The sequence below is a fragment of the Sminthopsis crassicaudata genome, chromosome 1, assembly GCF_048593235.1.
Source record: "Sminthopsis crassicaudata isolate SCR6 chromosome 1, ASM4859323v1, whole genome shotgun sequence".
Taxonomy (NCBI): Eukaryota; Metazoa; Chordata; class Mammalia; order Dasyuromorphia; family Dasyuridae; genus Sminthopsis; species Sminthopsis crassicaudata.
The window spans coordinates 697,596,558-697,614,291 of NC_133617.1; the positions used below are offsets into that span (position 1 = coordinate 697,596,558).

At 51.9% G+C, this 17,734-nt stretch overlaps 1 protein-coding gene across 4 annotated transcripts in view; it reads left to right on the top strand.

Annotated features, from left to right (window-relative positions):
* Positions 1–9,003, top strand: part of TPRA1 (transmembrane protein adipocyte associated 1) — a 29,574-nt gene extending 20,571 nt beyond the window's left edge. For 3 of the 4 annotated variants that reach the window (XM_074283778.1, XM_074283777.1, XM_074283779.1), the window contains one exon: positions 7,464–9,003. In XM_074283778.1, coding sequence (XP_074139879.1) covers positions 7,464–7,704 — 241 coding nt within the window. In that variant the 3' untranslated portion in view covers positions 7,705–9,003. The remainder of the gene's footprint in view (positions 1–7,463) is intronic. The other variant, XM_074283780.1, reaches the window with a different exon arrangement.
* The last annotated feature ends 8,731 nt before the right edge of the window (positions 9,004–17,734 follow it).

Sequence of the window (17,734 nt, forward strand, 5' to 3'; positions counted from 1 at the left end):
AGGTATGTGTGTGTGTGCAGGTGTGTGCAGGTGTGTGTGTGAGAGTGTGCAGGTGTGTGCAGGTGTGTGTGTGAGAGTGTGCAGGTGTGTGTGAGGGTGTGCAGGTGTGTGTGTGTGCAGGTGTGTGTGTGTATGTGTGTGGGAGTTTGCAGGTGGGAGTGTGTGTGTGTGTGTGCAGGGTGTGCAGGTGTGTGTGTGTGTGCAGGTGTGTGTGTGTGCAGGTGTGTACGTGTGCAGGGTGTGCAGGTGTGTGTGTGTGCAGGTGTGTGAGTGTGCAGGTGTGTGTGTGAGTGTGTAGGTGTGTGAGTGTGCAGGTGTGTGTGTGTGTATGTGTGCAGGGTGTGCAGGTGTGTGTGTGTGGGTGTGCAGGTGTGTGTGCAGGGTGTGCAGGTGTGTGTGTATTTGTGTGTGTGTGCAGGTGTGTGTGTGAGAGTGTGCAGGTGTGTGTGTGAGAGTGTGCAGGTGTGTGTGTGTGCAGGGTGTGCAGGTGTGTGTGTGTGCAGGTGTGTGTATGTGTGTGTGTGAGTGTGCAGGTGTGTGTGTGTAGGTGTGTGTGTGAGTGTGCAGGTGTGTGTGTGAGTGTGCAGGGTGTGCAGGTGTGTATGTGTGCAGGGTGTGCAGGTGTGTGTGAGTGTGCAGGTGTGTGTGTGAGTGTGCAGGGTGTGCAGGTGTGTATGTGTGCAGGGTGTGCAGGTGTGTGTGAGTGTGCAGGTGTGTGTGTGAGTGTGTAGGTGTGTGAGTGTTCAGGTGTGTGTGTATGTGTGCAGGGTATGCAGGTGTGTGTGTGTGTGTGTGTGTGTGTGCAGGGTGTGCAGGTGTGTGTGTGTGTGTGCAGGGTGTGCATGTGTGTGTGTGCAGGGTGTGCAGGTGTGTGTGTGTGTGCAGGTGTGTGTGTATTTGTGAGGGTGTGCAGGTGTGTGTGAGTGTGCAGGTGTGTGTGTGTGAGAGTGTGCAGGGTGTGCAGGTGTGTGTGTATTTGGGAGGGTGTGCAGGTGTGTGTGCAGGGTGTGCAGGTGTGTGTGTGTGCAGGTGTGTGTGTATTTGTGAGGGTGTGCAGGTGTGTGTGAGTGTGCAGGTGTGTGTGTGTGTAGGTGTGTGTGTGAGTGTGCAGGTGTGTGTGTGACTGTGCAGGGTGTGCAGGTGTGTATGTGTGCAGGTGTGTGTGTGTGCAGGGTGTGCAGGTGTGTGTGTGTGCAGGTGTGTGTGAGTGTGCAGATGTGTGTGTGAGTGTGTAGGTGTGTGAGTGTGCAGGTGTGTGTGTATGTGTGCAGGGTATGCAGGTGTGTGTGTGTGTGTGTGTGTGCAGGGTGTGCAGGTGTGTGTGTGTGTGTGTGTGTGCAGGGTGTGCAGGTGTGTGTGTGTGCAGGTGTGTGTGTGTGCAGGTGTGTGTGTATTTGTGAGGGTGTGCAGGTGTGTGTGTGTGCAGGTGTGTGTGTGAGAGTGTGCAGGTGTGTGTGTGTGCAGGGTGTGCAGGTGCGTGTGTGTGCAGGTGTGTGTGTATTTGGGAGAGTGTGCAGGTGTGTGTGTATTTGGGAGGGTGTGCAGGTGTGTGTGAGTGTGCAGGTGTGTGTGAGTGTGCAGGTGTGTGTGTGAGAGTGTGCAGGTGTGTGTGTGCAGGTGTGTGTGTGTGCAGGTGTGTGTGTATTTGGGAGGGTGTGCAGGTGTGTGTGTGTGTAGGTGTGTGTGTATTTGGGAGGGTGTGCAGGTGTGTGTGTGTGCAGGGTGTGCAGGTGTGTGTGTGTGCAGGTGTGTGTGTATTTGGGAGGGTGTGTGTGTGTGTGTGTGTGTGTGTGTGTGTGTGTGTATTTGGGAGGGTGTGCAGGTGTGTGTGTGTGTATTTGGGAGGGTGTGCAGGTGTGTGTGTGTGTGTGTATTTGGGAGGGTGTGCAGGGGTGTGTGTGTGTGTGTATTTGGGAGGGTGTGCAGGGGGGGGTGTGTGTGTGTGTATTTGGGAGGGTGTGCAGGTGTGTGTGTGTGTGTATTTGGGAGGGTGTGCAGGGGTGTATGTGTGTGTGTGTGTGTATTTGGGAGGGTGTGCAGGTGTGTGTGTGTGTGTGTGTGTGTGTGTGTATTTGGGAGGGTGTGCAGGGGTGTGTGTGTGTGTGTGTGTGTATTTGGGAGGGTGTGCAGGTGTGTGTGTGTGTGTGTGTGTATTTGGGAGGGTGTGCAGGGGTGTGTGTGTGTGTGTATTTGGGAGGGTGTGCAGGTGTGTGTGTGTGTGTGTGTGTGTATTTGGGAGGGTGTGCAGGGGTGTGTGTGTGTGTGTGTGTATTTGGGAGGGTGTGCAGGTGTGTGTGTGTGTGTATTTGGGAGGGTGTGCAGGTGTGTGTGTGTGTGTGTATTTGGGAGGGTGTGCAGGTGTGTGTGTGTGTGTGTGTGTGTGTGTATTTGGGAGGGTGTGCAGGTGTGTGTGTGTGTGTGTGTGTGTGTGTATTTGGGAGGGTGTGCAGGGGTGTGTGTGTGTGTGTGTGTGTATTTGGGAGGGTGTGCAGGTGTGTGTGTGTGTGTGTGTGTATTTGGGAGGGTGTGCAGGGGTGTGTGTGTGTGTGTATTTGGGAGGGTGTGCAGGTGTGTGTGTGTGTGTGTGTGTGTATTTGGGAGGGTGTGCAGGGGTGTGTGTGTGTGTGTGTGTATTTGGGAGGGTGTGCAGGGGTGTGTGTGTGTGTATTTGGGAGGGTGTGCAGGGGTGTGTGTGTGTGTGTATTTGGGAGGGTGTGCAGGTGTGTGTGTGTGTGTGTGTATTTGGGAGGGTGTGCAGGGGTGTGTGTGTGTGTGTGTGTGTGTATTTGGGAGGGTGTGCAGGGGTGTGTGTGTGTGTGTATTTGGGAGGGTGTGCAGGTGTGTGTGTGTGTGTATTTGGGAGGGTGTGCAGGGGTGTGTGTGTGTGTGTGTGTGTGTGTGTGTATTTGGGAGGGTGTGCAGGGGTGTGTGTGTGTGTGTGTGTATTTGGGAGGGTGTGCAGGGGTGTGTGTGTGTGTGTGTGTATTTGGGAGGGTGTGCAGGTGTGTGTGTGTGTGTGTGTGTGTGTGTATTTGGGAGGGTGTGCAGGGGTGTGTGTGTGTGTGTGTGTATTTGGGAGGGTGTGCAGGGGTGTGTGTGTGTGTATTTGGGAGGGTGTGCAGGTGTGTGTGTGTGTGTGTGTATTTGGGAGGGTGTGCAGGTGTGTGTGTGTGTGTATTTGGGAGGGTGTGCAGGTGTGTGTGTGTGTGTGTGTGTGTGTGTGTGTATTTGGGAGGGTGTGCAGGGGTGTGTGTGTGTGTGTGTATTTGGGAGGGTGTGCAGGTGTGTGTGTGTGTGTGTATTTGGGAGGGTGTGCAGGTGTGTGTGTGTGTGTGTGTATTTGGGAGGGTGTGCAGGTGTGTGTGTGTGTGTGTGTGTGTGTGTATTTGGGAGGGTGGGCAGGGGTGTGTGTGTGTGTGTATTTGGGAGGGTGTGCAGGGGTGTGTGTGTGTGTGTGTGTATTTGGGAGGGTGTGCAGGTGTGTGTGTGTGTGTGTGTGTATTTGGGAGGGTGTGCAGGGGTGTGTGTGTGTGTGTGTGTGTGTGTGTATTTGGGAGGGTGTGCAGGGGTGTGTGTGTGTGTGTGTGTGTGTATATTTGGGAGGGTATGCAGGGGTGTGTGTGTGTGTGTGTGTGTGTGTGTGTATTTCGGAGGGTGTGCAGGGTGTGTGTGTGTGTGTGTGTGTGTGTGTGTGTGTGTGTGTGTGTATTTGGGAGGGTGTGCAGGGGTGTGTGTGTGTGTGTGTGTGTGTGTATTTGGGAGGGTGTGCAGGGGTGTGTGTGTGTGTGTGTGTGTATTTGGGAGGGTGTGCAGGGGTGTGTGTGTGAGTGTGCAGGTGTGTGTATATTTGGGAGGGTGTGCAGGGGTGTGTGTGTGTGTGTGTGTGTGTGTGTGTGTGTATTTGGGAGGGTGTGCAGGGGTGTGTGTGTGTGTGTGTGTGTGTGTATTTGGGAGGGTGTGCAGGGGTGTGTGTGTGTGTGTGTGTGTGTATATTTGGGAGGGTATGCAGGGGTGTGTGTGTGTGTGTGTGTGTGTGTGTGTATTTCGGAGGGTGTGCAGGGGTGTGTGTGTGTGTGTGTGTGTGTGTGTGTGTATTTGGGAGGGTGTGCAGGGGTGTGTGTGTGTGTGTGTGTGTGTGTGTGTATTTGGGAGGGTGTGCAGGGGTGTGTGTGTGTGTGTGTGTGTATTTGGGAGGGTGTGCAGGGGTGTGTGTGTGTGTGTGTGTGTGTGTATTTGGGAGGGTGTGCAGGGGTGTGTGTGTGTGTGTGTATTTCGGAGGGTGTGCAGGGGTGTGTGTGTGTGTGTGTGTGTGTGTGTGTATTTGGGAGGGTGTGCAGGGGTGGGTGTGTGTGTGTGTGTGTGTGTATTTGGGAGGGTGTGCAGGGGTGTGTGTGTGTGTGTGTGTGTGTGTGTATTTGGGAGGGTGTGCAGGGGTGTGTGTGTGTGTGTGTGTGTGTGTGTGTATTTCGGAGGGTGTGCAGGGGTGTGTGTGTGTGTGTGTGTGTGTGTGTGTATTTGGGAGGGTGTGCAGGGGTGTGTGTGTGTGTGTGTGTGTGTGTGTGTGTGTATTTGGGAGGGTGTGCAGGGGTGTGTGTGTGTGTGTGTGTGTATTTGGGAGGGTGTGCAGGGGTGTGTGTGTGTGTGTGTGTGTATTTGGGAGGGTGTGCAGGGGTGTGTGTGTGTGTGTGTGTGTGTGTGTATTTGGGAGGGTGTGCAGGGGTGTGTGTGTGTGTGTGTGTGTGTGTATTTGGGAGGGTGTGCAGGGGTGTGTGTGTGTGTGTGTGTGTGTGTATATTTGGGAGGGTATGCAGGGGTGTGTGTGTGTGTGTGTGTGTGTGTGTGTATTTCGGAGGGTGTGCAGGGGTGTGTGTGTGTGTGTGTGTGTGTGTGTGTGTGTATTTGGGAGGGTGTGCAGGGGTGTGTGTGTGTGTGTGTGTGTGTGTATTTGGGAGGGTGTGCAGGGGTGTGTGTGTGTGTGTGTGTGTGTGTATTTGGGAGGGTGTGCAGGGGTGTGTGTGTGTGTGTGTGTGTATATTTGGGAGGGTATGCAGGGGTGTGTGTGTGTGTGTGTGTGTGTGTGTATTTCGGAGGGTGTGCAGGGGTGTGTGTGTGTGTGTGTGTGTGTGTGTGTGTATTTGGGAGGGTGTGCAGGGGTGTGTGTGTGTGTGTGTGTGTATTTGGGAGGGTGTGCAGGGGTGTGTGTGTGTGTGTGTGTGTATTTGGGAGGGTGTGCAGGGGTGTGTGTGTGTGTGTGTGTGTATTTGGGAGGGTGTGCAGGGGTGTGTGTGTGTGTGTGTATTTCGGAGGGTGTGCAGGGGTGTGTGTGTGTGTGTGTGTGTGTGTGTGTGTATTTGGGAGGGTGTGCAGGGGTGGGTGTGTGTGTGTGTGTGTGTGTATTTGGGAGGGTGTGCAGGGGTGTGTGTGTGTGTGTGTGTGTGTATTTGGGAGGGTGTGCAGGGGTGTGTGTGTGTGTGTGTGTGTGTGTGTGTGTGTGTGTGTGTGTGTATTTGGGAGGGTGTGCAGGGGTGTGTGTGTGTGTGTGTGTGTGTGTGTATTTCGGAGGGTGTGCAGGGGTGTGTGTGTGTGTGTGTGTGTGTGTGTATTTGGGAGGGTGTGCAGGGGTGTGTGTGTGTGTGTGTGTGTGTGTGTATTTGGGAGGGTGTGCAGGGGTGTGTGTGTGTGTGTGTGTGTATTTGGGAGGGTGTGCAGGGGTGTGTGTGTGTGTGTGTGTGTGTGTGTGTATTTGGGAGGGTGTGCAGGGGTGTGTGTGTGTGTGTGTGTGTGTATTTGGGAGGGTGTGCAGGGGTGTGTGTGTGTGTGTGTGTGTGTGTGTATATTTGGGAGGGTATGCAGGGGTGTGTGTGTGTGTGTGTGTGTGTGTGTGTATTTCGGAGGGTGTGCAGGGGTGTGTGTGTGTGTGTGTGTGTGTGTGTATTTGGGAGGGTGTGCAGGGGTGTGTGTGTGTGTGTGTGTGTGTGTGTGTGTGTATTTGGGAGGGTGTGCAGGGGTGTGTGTGTGTGTGTGTGTGTGTGTATTTGGGAGGGTGTGCAGGGGTGTGTGTGTGTGTGTGTGTGTGTGTGTATTTGGGAGGGTGTGCAGGGGTGTGTGTGTGTGTGTGTGTGTGTATATTTGGGAGGGTATGCAGGGGTGTGTGTGTGTGTGTGTGTGTGTGTGTATTTCGGAGGGTGTGCAGGGGTGTGTGTGTGTGTGTGTGTGTGTGTGTGTATTTGGGAGGGTGTGCAGGGGTGTGTGTGTGTGTGTGTGTGTATTTGGGAGGGTGTGCAGGGGTGTGTGTGTGTGTGTGTGTGTATTTGGGAGGGTGTGCAGGGGTGTGTGTGTGTGTGTGTGTGTGTATTTGGGAGGGTGTGCAGGGGTGTGTGTGTGTGTGTGTATTTCGGAGGGTGTGCAGGGGTGTGTGTGTGTGTGTGTGTGTGTGTGTGTGTATTTGGGAGGGTGTGCAGGGGTGGGTGTGTGTGTGTGTGTGTATTTGGGAGGGTGTGCAGGGGTGTGTGTGTGTGTGTGTGTGTATTTGGGAGGGTGTGCAGGGGTGTGTGTGTGTGTGTGTGTGTGTGTGTGTGTGTGTGTATTTGGGAGGGTGTGCAGGGGTGTGTGTGTGTGTGTGTGTGTGTGTGTATTTCGGAGGGTGTGCAGGGGTGTGTGTGTGTGTGTGTGTGTGTGTGTATTTGGGAGGGTGTGCAGGGGTGTGTGTGTGTGTGTGTGTGTGTGTGTATTTGGGAGGGTGTGCAGGGGTGTGTGTGTGTGTGTGTGTGTGTGTGTGTGTGTGTGTGTATTTCGGAGGGTGTGCAGGGGTGTGTGTGTGTGTGTGTGTGTGTATTTGGGAGGGTGTGCAGGGGTGTGTGTGTGTGTGTGTGTGTGTGTGTGTATTTGGGAGGGTGTGCAGGGGTGTGTGTGTGAGTGTGCAGGTGTGTGTATATTTGGGAGGGTGTGCAGGGGTGTGTGTGTGTGTGTGTGTATTTGGGAGGGTGTGCAGGGGTGTGTGTGTGTGTGTGTGTGTGTGTGTGTATTTGGGAGGGTGTGCAGGGGTGTGTGTGTGTGTGTGTGTGTGTGTGTGTGTGTGTGTATTTGGGAGGGTGTGCAGGGGTGTGTGTGTGTGTGTGTGTGTGTGTGTGTGTGTGTATTTGGGAGGGTGTGCAGGGGTGTGTGTGTGTGTGTGTGTGTGTGTGTGTGTGTGTATTTGGGAGGGTGTGCAGGGGTGTGTGTGTGTGTGTGTGTGTGTGTGTGTATTTGGGAGGGTGTGCAGGGGTGTGTGCATATACCTCCGGACATGTACATATCTGAATGGTCTGTATCTATGTACGTGGGGGGGTGTCACGCGTATGTCTCTGCGTGTATCTGTTGATGTCTGTGTATTTTTGGGGGAGGGGTGCGCCCTGTCTCTGGGGGCGGCTTTGGCAGATGTGGGGGGCCTCCCCCGACCTCAGGGCTATGTCTCCCGCTTTCAGGGCCGAGCCCAAGATCCTGTTCTCCTACAAATGCCAAGTGGACGAGGCAGAGGAGCCCGACGTGCACCTGCCCCACCCGTACGCCGTGGCCCGCCGGGAGGGCCTCGATGTGCCCGTGGGCTCCTACTCCAACACGCAGATCGACACGGCCGCCTACCTGGACGACGTGGCCTCCATGCCCTGCCACGTGGGCAGCATCAACAGCACTGACAGCGAGCGCTGGAAGGCCATCAACGCCTGAGCCTCTCCCCCGGCTCTCCCCTCCTCCAGAAAGGGTGGGGGTCCAGCAGAGGGCGGCTCTCCTCTAGACTCCCCAGCTTCTTCCTCGCTGAGACCAGCCTAACCCCAGTTGCAGGCATCGAGCCCCAGCCCCGATCACCCGCTCCCTGTCGGCCACAGCAGCCGGGGGACCCCGGGAGAGGAGGGAGGCAAGGCCGGAGGATGCCCAAGGCGGGGGCGGTGCCGGCGGTACGGGACCCCAAGTGCAACGAGGAGTTTTTGGGAAGCCTCTGCTTGGAGGAGAGGAGGGAAAGAAAAGGGGCCACAGACGGGGCAGGAGCCCGGGAGAGGCAGGTGGGACAGAGCTGGCCGAGGGAGAGGAGAGAGAAGGCCGCTGGAGGCTCTGGGAGAGAAGCCCACCGCCACGGAGCCCCGAGCCTTCTGGGAACGGGCGTGGGTCAGAGCCAGAGCCGGCACCTCTGGGCGAGTCTCCCCGTGCTGCTAACCCCAGGGCCGCTGGGTGGTGAGCCCCGGAGAGCCAGACAGAGCGAGCCGGGGCGCGTGGAGGTGGGGCGGGGGGGGGGGGGTGCTTGATCTCTTTTCTCCTTCCCCTCTGAGAGAAGAAGCTAGCCAAGCCAGAGGAGCCCGTGGGAGCGTGGGAGTGCATGAGTGTGAGTGTGTGTGTGTGTGTCTGTGTCTGTGAATGAGTGTCTGTGTGTGAGTGTCTGTGTGTGAGTGTGTGTGTGAGTGTGTGTGTGTGTGTGTGTCTGTGAATGAGTGTCTGTGTGTGAGTGTGAGTGAGTGTGTGAGAGTGTGCGGTAGTGGGGGCCTGGGTCCTGGCCTTCAAGCCCAGGTGTGGGCCTCCCCTCCCCCTGCTCTGCCCTTGGCACGGGGCTGATGGGGCGCCTGGGCCTTGGATGGTAGAAGCGCTTGTTAGAGCCTTGTTTGGGTCTGAGGGTGGAGCCTGACTTGGGGCGGGCCCTCCTGCGCAGGCCTGGTGCTGAGGTCAGGTGAGGAGGGCACCAGGTCAGGAGCTAGCTTTCCCACCTCCCTTTGCCCTCCCCGCGGGCCCTGGTTAGGAGACCTGAGGCCCCCAGATCCAGCTCCGTCTCTCCTCCCCAGGCATGGAGGTGGCAGCTCAGCCTCAGCCTGGGGGACCATCTTCTCCCGGAGGAAGCTCCCCACCCCCACGGGCCTGCCCCCCCCAGTTGTCTTCCCTCACTGTCTGCCCCATCGTTTGGGCGGAAGGATCTCTGAGTTGTGCAAATTTTGCTGTTCTTCCTTTGTTTTTAAAAGAAGAATTAAGAATAAGGGGAAAAAGTCTCCGAATGATGTGGCATTTTGTCAGAAACAACTCCTCGGTCAGCCAGGGCTTGGGGGCTGGGAGGGCCCGAATGGGAGAGTCCAGCTCGGGGGTCTCTTCAGGAAGGATGGCTTTGCCTCGGGAGGCAGGTGCTGTCCTTGTCCCCATCTTGCGGAAGAAACCGCAGCCCCAAGCATTGGGGACTAGGAGTACCTGGGGCAGGATTCCGGCCTGCCGCTCCCTTTCTCCATGGCTCCGTCCCCCTGCCACCTCAGCGGGAAGAACACGGCAGGGGTTTGGCTGTGGGTCACTGCTGGTGCCTGGTGAAGAGGCCCTGGGGGGCTCAGAACCTCCCTTCCTGGCTTGGCTCTGTACCTGGATGCAGCTGGGGCTTCGCAGTGACTCAGGGAGACCACTGGCTCCCATAGACCTTAAATTGAAGGGGCTAGATTCCCCTCTGAAGAGCACTCACTCTACTGTCACCGGAATTACATGAAGGTAAATGAGAACATAGCTCTAAAACTCGTGGCCCATTAGGACCCTGGCGTCCGTGGGCGACCCTCTCCAGGGGCAAGGGCAGGGATGGAGAAAGGAACGCCCCCTAAAGGAAGACCACCTCTCCTCAACAGCCAGCAGGCAGTGGGTACCGGGGAGGGGGGACCAAGGGAGAGCAGCGAAACCCGAGTCTGAGTCTTGGACTGTCCAGTCTGAAAAAGATCCATGCAGCCATTTTACAGAGGAGAAATGGGCCAAAGGGAAGTAGGGGCAGGCCCAGGACTGGAATCCTCAGTCTGCAGACCCTGCGGCTGACCTTGGTGGGTGAGTGGGCAGACAGCGGGGCCGTGTCAGGAGTCCTTGCCCAGCCCTTATCCTGCAGCAGGCTGGTCTGGGAGCGTCCTGGGAGGCCACGGGCACCCCTCCTCCAGATCCATTCCCAGAGCAGGCAGCTGGCTGGAGGGCGGCGGGGCGGCGGGCCTCCGATTTGGCTCCCAGCTCCAAAACCACCTATGATACTGTGGCCTCGGGAAAGCACTTGCCCCCTCTGGGCCTGGGTTCCTTCAGCTGGAAGACTGTCATGGGTTGAAGTGATTTCTTCCAGTCCACAATTGCATGGGGGTTTTCCCCCTAAGACAGAGTAATAACCAGTCACCTAGCCTTTTAAGTGCCTACTTGGTACCAGGTGCTGGGCTAAGCACTGGGTAAAGCCCTGAGGGGAGACACATCGTGCAAAACGTCTACACGGAACGGGGCCACATGCAGGATAAATTCACGGGAGGAACATCAGGGATGGAAGGTGGGATGCCGCTGAGGCAGAGGTGAGGGAGGGCATCCCAGGCATGCGCCCCGGCCAGCGAGACACTGGAAAAAGAGAACCAGAAAGACAGCCGTGTCCTAGGGAGAAGGCAGTTAAGGGAAAGGGAGGCGCTGGGTCATGAAGGGCTTGGTACTTCAAATTGAAAAGCCTGTTATTGGTCCTGGGGCAATAGGGAGCCACTCGAGTTTATTGAGTGGGGAAGGGGCCGGTGTGGTTTGGTCAGATCCCCATTTTAGGAAGATCGGTTTGATGGCTGAGTGAAAAACGGACTGGAGTGGGAAAGGGCCTGCCCTGAGGAGCTGGCAGTGCTGGGGGGGAGGGGATATACAGCAGGTGTTTCAAAGGGAGAAAGGAAAGGACTTGGCCACTGCTGGGTTGGGGCTTGGGTGACAGGATGGTGGAACCCTTAGGGAGGGGGGGTGTGGTGCTGGTGGGGTGACGGGACCGGGATGGGCAGACCTGAGCACTGAGCATCATTTGCACAATGGTAATTGAAGCCCTGGGAGCTGATGAGATCACTCGGTGAAATGGAGCGGAGGGGTCAGGCTGCCCCAAGGCCATAAGCAAAGCTCCCAAGTGCCGCTGGACCGGATTAAAATATAACTGGCAAGTGTTTAACAAAGTCCAAACCCCACACAACATAAGGTGCATGTATGGCTTTCCAAGTGAATTCGGGGCCTGCCGATTTCTGTAGGAATTTGCACTGAGAGGGAGGGAGAAGAGGACCCCGAGCGCTGGGGACCCCCCCATCAGTGGGGGGACCATGTCTGACCAAGGAGGGAGCGGATCCTGGCCTGGGAGAGGAGGGATGAAGAGGAGGCTGATGGACTGTCAGAGGCCGCCCAGCGCAGGGGAGAGGAGGATTGAGGCGAGGCCCGCACAGTGGGCCATGAAGAGGTCTCCGCTGACTTGGGAGAGAGCAGTTTCAGCTGAATAAAGAGGCCAGCGGGCAGACGGCAGAATTGAGACGGAGCTCTCCTTGTGGGGGGTTAGTCACAAAAGGGAAGGGAGAAACGGGCACGTCCGGGGAAGGGCTTTGGACCACGGGACCCACGAGCGTGCTTGTAGTCGATGCCCAAGTGGGAGGGAGGGCTGAGAGTAGGAGCGATGGAGGGGGCTCTGTAGGCGGTGGGATGGAACCGCAGCCCCTGTGGATGCGGAGGGTGGGTCTGGCCAAGGCGAGGAGAGAGGCGGAAGGCATTGAACGATGGGAGCGCTCTGTAAAATGGCCGCATGTGCAAGATGAGGCAAGGTTATTAACTGAGGGTGGAAAAGGGGGGGCGTGGAGGCCGGAGGAGGAAGAAAAGGCCTGTAAGAGGCACGGTGGGAGTGGGATAGTGAGTTAATTAGGGAGGCGGAGGATTGCTGGGCTGTGTGAGTGCCCAGTTGAGATTATTTAACATAAACATGCAGCGGATCCAATCAACGCAGCTGAGTGATTTTCTCCAGCTTTGTTCAGAGGCACCTGAGAAGAAACAAAGGCAGTGGTGGTGGGAGTCCTCCGAGACTGGACTGCGGCAGGGTTCAGCTGCTTTATCCAGGGATCAGAAAAGGGAAGAGAATTTAGCCTGACCGAGGACTTTTTTTTCCCCTGAGGCTGGGGTTAAGGGACTTGCCCAGGGTCACACAGCTAGGAAGTGTGAAGTGTCTGAGACCACATTTGAACTCGCGTCCTCCTGACTTCAGGGCTGGTGCTCTGTCCCACGGCCCAGACTGAGAACTCTTTATGCCTAAGAGAAACTGCAGTTGAAGCTGAGACCCCAGGCTCATAGGCACAGAGCTGGCGGAGCCTAGGGACCCAAGCCCCTCACTTTATACATGAGGAAATGGACGTGGTAGCTACCCAAGGTGGGGTCTGACCTCTGCTCCTCTGAACAGAGTATCAGAAGCTAATAGTCTGTGTCCGGAAGTCCCAGCTCCATGGGAGGGAGCTGGGGACTGGCCTTGGGCGGCCTTGCCCTCCCATTTCCCCAGACCTCCTCGGCTTTCACTGCACTGGTAAAGGGGGGGCAACGTGGACCATGGCTCCTACCTGGAATAACCATTCCTTTCACGGGAAGTCAGCACTTGCAGAACCCCACCCAATGCCGGAGCTGGGAGGAGCTCAGAGCCGGCCTGGAGAGAGGAGGAGGGGCTTCCCGCTCAGGCTGGAACCCGCAGGGCCTGGCCTGGCCAGCAGCATCCTGCCCCCACGTCTTGATTATCCAGGAAATTTTCATCCAATCAGCTTATCAGGGTTCCTGCAAAGGATGGCAGGAGTCCCTGCAACTGCACCGGGCTCTTAGTCTTTTCTTGTATGGGTCATGGACCCTGCTGACACCTGGGTGAAGATCCCTTCTTACAATGATATTTTAAAGTAATTGAAGGAAACATTAATTTCATTGAGAAGTTAGTGAAATTAGAGAAGTCATATTTTTTCCAGCTCAAGCTCACAGAGCCCCAAAATCTATTTGTGTGTGGGGGGGTTACCTGCAAAGATCCTTTCCCTGGTCATCATTCTGAGTCCCTTACATTTTCCCCAGTAGAGCATAAGTCCCTTGAGGGCAGGGACTATATCGGTTTTTTTATGTCTCATCACCACCTGGCACAGTAACCAGCACCGTAAATACTGCTCTAGGAGATGGGTAATTTTTCCTTCCATCATGTCTAAATGTGCCCTTTTAGAGTTGTTTGGTTGAGGCAGCCGGGTGGCGCAGTGGCTAGAGCACCAGCCCCCGAATTCAGGAGGACCCGAGTTCAAATCTGGTCTCAGACACTTAACACTTCCTGGCTGTGTGACCCTGGGCAAGTCACTTAACCCCAGCCTCGGGGAAACAATGGTGTGCTGATCCCACTGAGAAAATCACGTAAAGAAGGTGGTTTGAGATCCACAGGACCAAAGGTCATAGTTAAAATAACATATCATGTTACTCCTTGACTTTCCGAAATGGATGGCCAAGCATCCTATCCTGTTGATCCTTATGATATCCCACCAAGGTGGGTGGTGGGAAGCTGGGAATGTTCCCATTTTGCAGATGAACAACCTGAGGCCCCCAAAGACTTGCAAGCAAAGGCAGAACCGGGAGGAATCCAGATCCGCTGCCTCTTAGCCAGCACACTTCCCACAAGACCACTCTGGAGGGAGAGGAGATGGAAAGAAATATTGCGAGATTGTGCAAGAACGTTTGTGAGTTGGAGAGGGATGTAATTGTCTCTGCAAATCAAGATGAGCTTGCCGGCTGATGAAGCGTGCCTGGCATTTTATTTCTGGTATTGTTTGGAGATGGCGATTCAGTTGAGCGCATTCAACAAATAAGGATCAAATAGCCTGCTGTGAATAATGTTTTAAACCCAGGTTCCTATCAGGATCTAGTTATAAGCTGATATAGTCCCTTGGATAAAAAATAAGTTCCACATGACTGGAAGCAGTATTGCTTTCTGTGGAAGAAGAAATCTGATTTGGAATAGAAAACATTGAGTTTCTTCTTGGGAGGGAACAGTCCTGCCCCCGCCTCCGGCAGGGCTGCCCCCGGAGAGGGAGAGCTCGCAGTTTTTCCTGAGAATTGTCTGCCCCGGAACCTTCTTCCCCCTCCTCCCGCCATTAAAGGCAGCCCCTGCTGCTATTCCAAGAGAAGGAAGATGCTTAATTCTCCCCTTGACTCCGGATAAATTGTCCCCTGGGAGTCACCCATTCCAGAACTCAGAAAGTGTCTCCAGATCCCCAACTTAATTTATTAAAGCAGGTCCCTTAAGTACTTCCTCTAGGCAATTCCTTGTTAGCCAAGTTTGAATGACTGGATGAGGTGAATTAGAGTTAAGGCGATGTGACTGCGTTTTTAACCATCACCCCACACCTCGCACATCTGAATGAGTATTTGAAGTCACCTTGGGAGGCTGAACTCATTCTGATTAGGCTGCTGTGGCTCAGCTGGTTGTAAGCCTCCTTGCGAAAGAAAGGGAAGGAAGTCCTCGTGCCTTCCCAAGCTCAGTGCTCCCAGGATGTGGCTTTGTTTTCTGGACATAGGTTCTTGGCGGGGCAGTTGAATCTGTGGCTACCGAAGAAAATAGACTGTCCCTGGAATCAAAGGTCCTGGATTCAAATCCTCTCTGACCAGTCAATGGATCTTTCCATCTCTTTACTTTTTAAAAAGTAGTTGAAATTATGATCCCATAATCCTCCTTTAGTCAATCAACAAACATTAAGTGGTTATATGAACTGGGTTCTGGGACAGGAATTGGGGATATAGATAGGGGAAAAAAAAAAAAAAGAAAGAAAGGAAACTTTCTTTGCTCTCAGAGTCTTACATTCTGTCACTCAGTGAGTTAATTCAGTTAACATTCAGCACCTGTTTAGGGTCCAGGTCCAAGGTACCAAGAGAGAGACACTGGGGAGAGATGGAAGAAGGGAAACTGACATAAGCTTCTTCAAGAAGCTTAGAAACTTAATAGATGAAACATATATGTGTATATATATAGTTTATAGTATGTGTAACTCAAATATAAAGTGGACTCAAATCGGTAGATCATTTTAAAGCACTTACCATGGTAGGTAGGTATGGGACAGATAGATGGCACAGTGTCCTGAGTGCTGCGCCTGGAATCTGGGAGAACTGAATTCAAATCCACCCTCAGACACTTGCTAGCTGATCCTGGGCAAATCATTCACCTTGTTTGCTTCAGTTTCCTCCTCTGTAAAACGAGTAGAGAAGGAAATGGCAAACTACTCCAGTATCTTTGCCAAGCAAACCCCAAATGGGGTCATTCTGAGCCAGACATGCCTGAAAAATGATTTTAAAAAGGTAGGTACTGTACTAAGCACTGGGAATACAGTATAACCAAAAGAAAGACAGCCCCTATCTTCGAAGAGCATATATTCTAATGAGGGATGATAATACATAAAAGATAATGATGTATGATGTAATGATGATGGTGATGTAATGGTGTATGGTGTAATGATGTATGCATGTATATATGGGAGTGAGGAGATATAGTCTGGGAAGTCACACACTGATCTGGGTGGGGAGTAAGAACGGTTGTCAAAGGTGTTTCCTTCATGGCGGTCTGGATGAGACTTCAGATGAGGAGCTGGTAGAGGTGGTGCCATCTTGAGAAAGTTGCTGAGGAAAGTGCCTTGGGAGAAGAGAGAGAATTATCATAGAAAGAGTTGAAAGGGATCATCCAACTCAGTCCCTAATTTTATAGATGCATGAGAGATTAAAGAGAAAGATCGTAAAATTTAGGACTGGAGGGGACTTTCAAAATGATTTAATTCAGCCTTCTCATTTTGGAAATGAAGTAACTGATTTGCTCCACAGACTCGTCCAATATCACACTGGACAAAAATAATCATTCGGACAAAAGGTTGCTGAGTTTAGTTATCGTACATATTGCTAAGCATTCTCACATAACCATTAAAGCAAGCCTTTAGATTTCTCTTCTAGACAATGCTAATTTAACAAGAATTACTCAAAGGAAAATGTGATTTTTAAAAAAACAAAAAAACAAATCAGATCTTACAGATTCTCATATGTTTTGTGCCTGTGGATGATATTTACTATTTATTCGGATGGGAAAGAAGTAAAAAGGGAAAAAAAGGAAAGGGAAATAAACAATTATAGAGACTAGTAGTCTCTATAGTAGTCTCTACTATATACTAAGTTTTTTTTTGTTTTTTGTTTTTTGTTTTTTTTTTACAAATATCTCATTTGTTGTCACAACAACCGTGCAAGGTAGATGTTATTATTCCCAATTTTATAGATGAGAAAACGAAAGCAGTCAGAATTTAAATGACTGCCTAAGATCATATAGCTAGTAAGTGGCTAAGGCTGGATTTAAACTCAGGTTTTACCAACTCCAGACTCAGTTTTCTCTCCACTCTACTACCACCTCTCAAAGGAATAACAATTGACAGGGCTAGCGAATATTTATTTTATCCATGGGAGAATGGCTGAATAAGTTATAGTATATGAATGTTATAGAATATTATTGTTCTATAAGAACAATCAGCAGGATGATTTTCCAATTTTCCCAGCAATTTTTGTCAATGAGTTCTTACCCCAGAAGATTGGGTCTTCTTCAGTGGTTATCATTGAATATATCTTGTGAACCTAACATATTCCACTGATCAGTTACTCTATTTCTTAGCCAATACCAAATGATTTTGGTGACTGCTGCTTTATGACATACTTTTAAGTCTGGCATAGCTAGATCACCTTCAACAAATATTTCTTGAAAGACATTGTTTTTGTTTTTTGGAAGGTAAAATTTTTGAGAATCCAAAAGCACAAAGGCATTCAGATCCAAATCTAATGGCTAATAAGAAGGATAGAGCAAGAAAATTGGTTTTTTTTTAGCAAATGCAGTCTAGGAATTATGGACTATAACCCTATGGTTTTTTCAATTTGGTTTCCAATTTGGCTCTGAAGGTCATTCTCAGAGAGAAGTCCCTGATGTGGGATCATTACAGCTAGAAGGACCTCAGATGATGAAACTGGTGAATGGAGTAGTTAAACAACTTCTCCAAGATCACATTTCTAACAAACAGGACAAAAATCTGTAGCTGCCAGGTAACTCAGAGGCCATCTAATCTGACCTCATTAGTTTAAAGATGAGGAAACTAAAGCCTGGAAATATCAAGGATTTGCTCATGGTCATACCAGTAGCATACGTCCCATGTGGGATTTGAACCCACATCGTGTGACTCCAGAAGCAATGCTCTTTCTACTGCCCTTCTTTGTATTCATATGCAGCTCTAAGGCTTACAAAATGCTTTCCTCACAACAATCCTGTATTTAGTATGATGCACAGGTAAATAGTGCAAACACTATTATTATTTCAAATTTTCAGATAAGATATTTAGAGAAGTAAAGTGACCTCTCAGATTACCATAATTACAAGCACCAGAAGAAGCCATTAGATCCAGGGTCCTGCCCTTATACCCAGTCTTCAACTTTAGAATTCATGGACTCTAGTGTCCTCTTTTTGAGATCTAGAGAGTTTATGTCTTGCTCATGGTCACACAAAGAGAAAACCGCAGACCCAGGGTTGAATCCAGATCTACTGACTGCAAAGCCAGGACCCTTTCCATAAACCATTCTGCCAATCCTCTTCCCATCCCTCACCCTAATCCTTAATTGGAATTGAGGTTTGACTGTGTATCAAACTTTTTTTTTTTTAATCAGATGACAGTTTGATTTTTTTAATCAGAGGTTTTAATTGTAGCTCATAAACTCTCAGAGTTGGAAGAGTTCTGAGAGATCACCCAAGCCAATCCTCCAGATGGAATCTATTGATGGATCCAGGAATGCCTAAATAAATGCTTCTCTCTTATCAGGAATAAGATCCAAAACCATTTGGACAGGGATTCTAGGCTCAACCCAACAGGATGAACGTGCACAATTAGACTGTAAGCTCAATGAGAGCAGGTACTATGGTTATTCAAACTTTACTGGACTA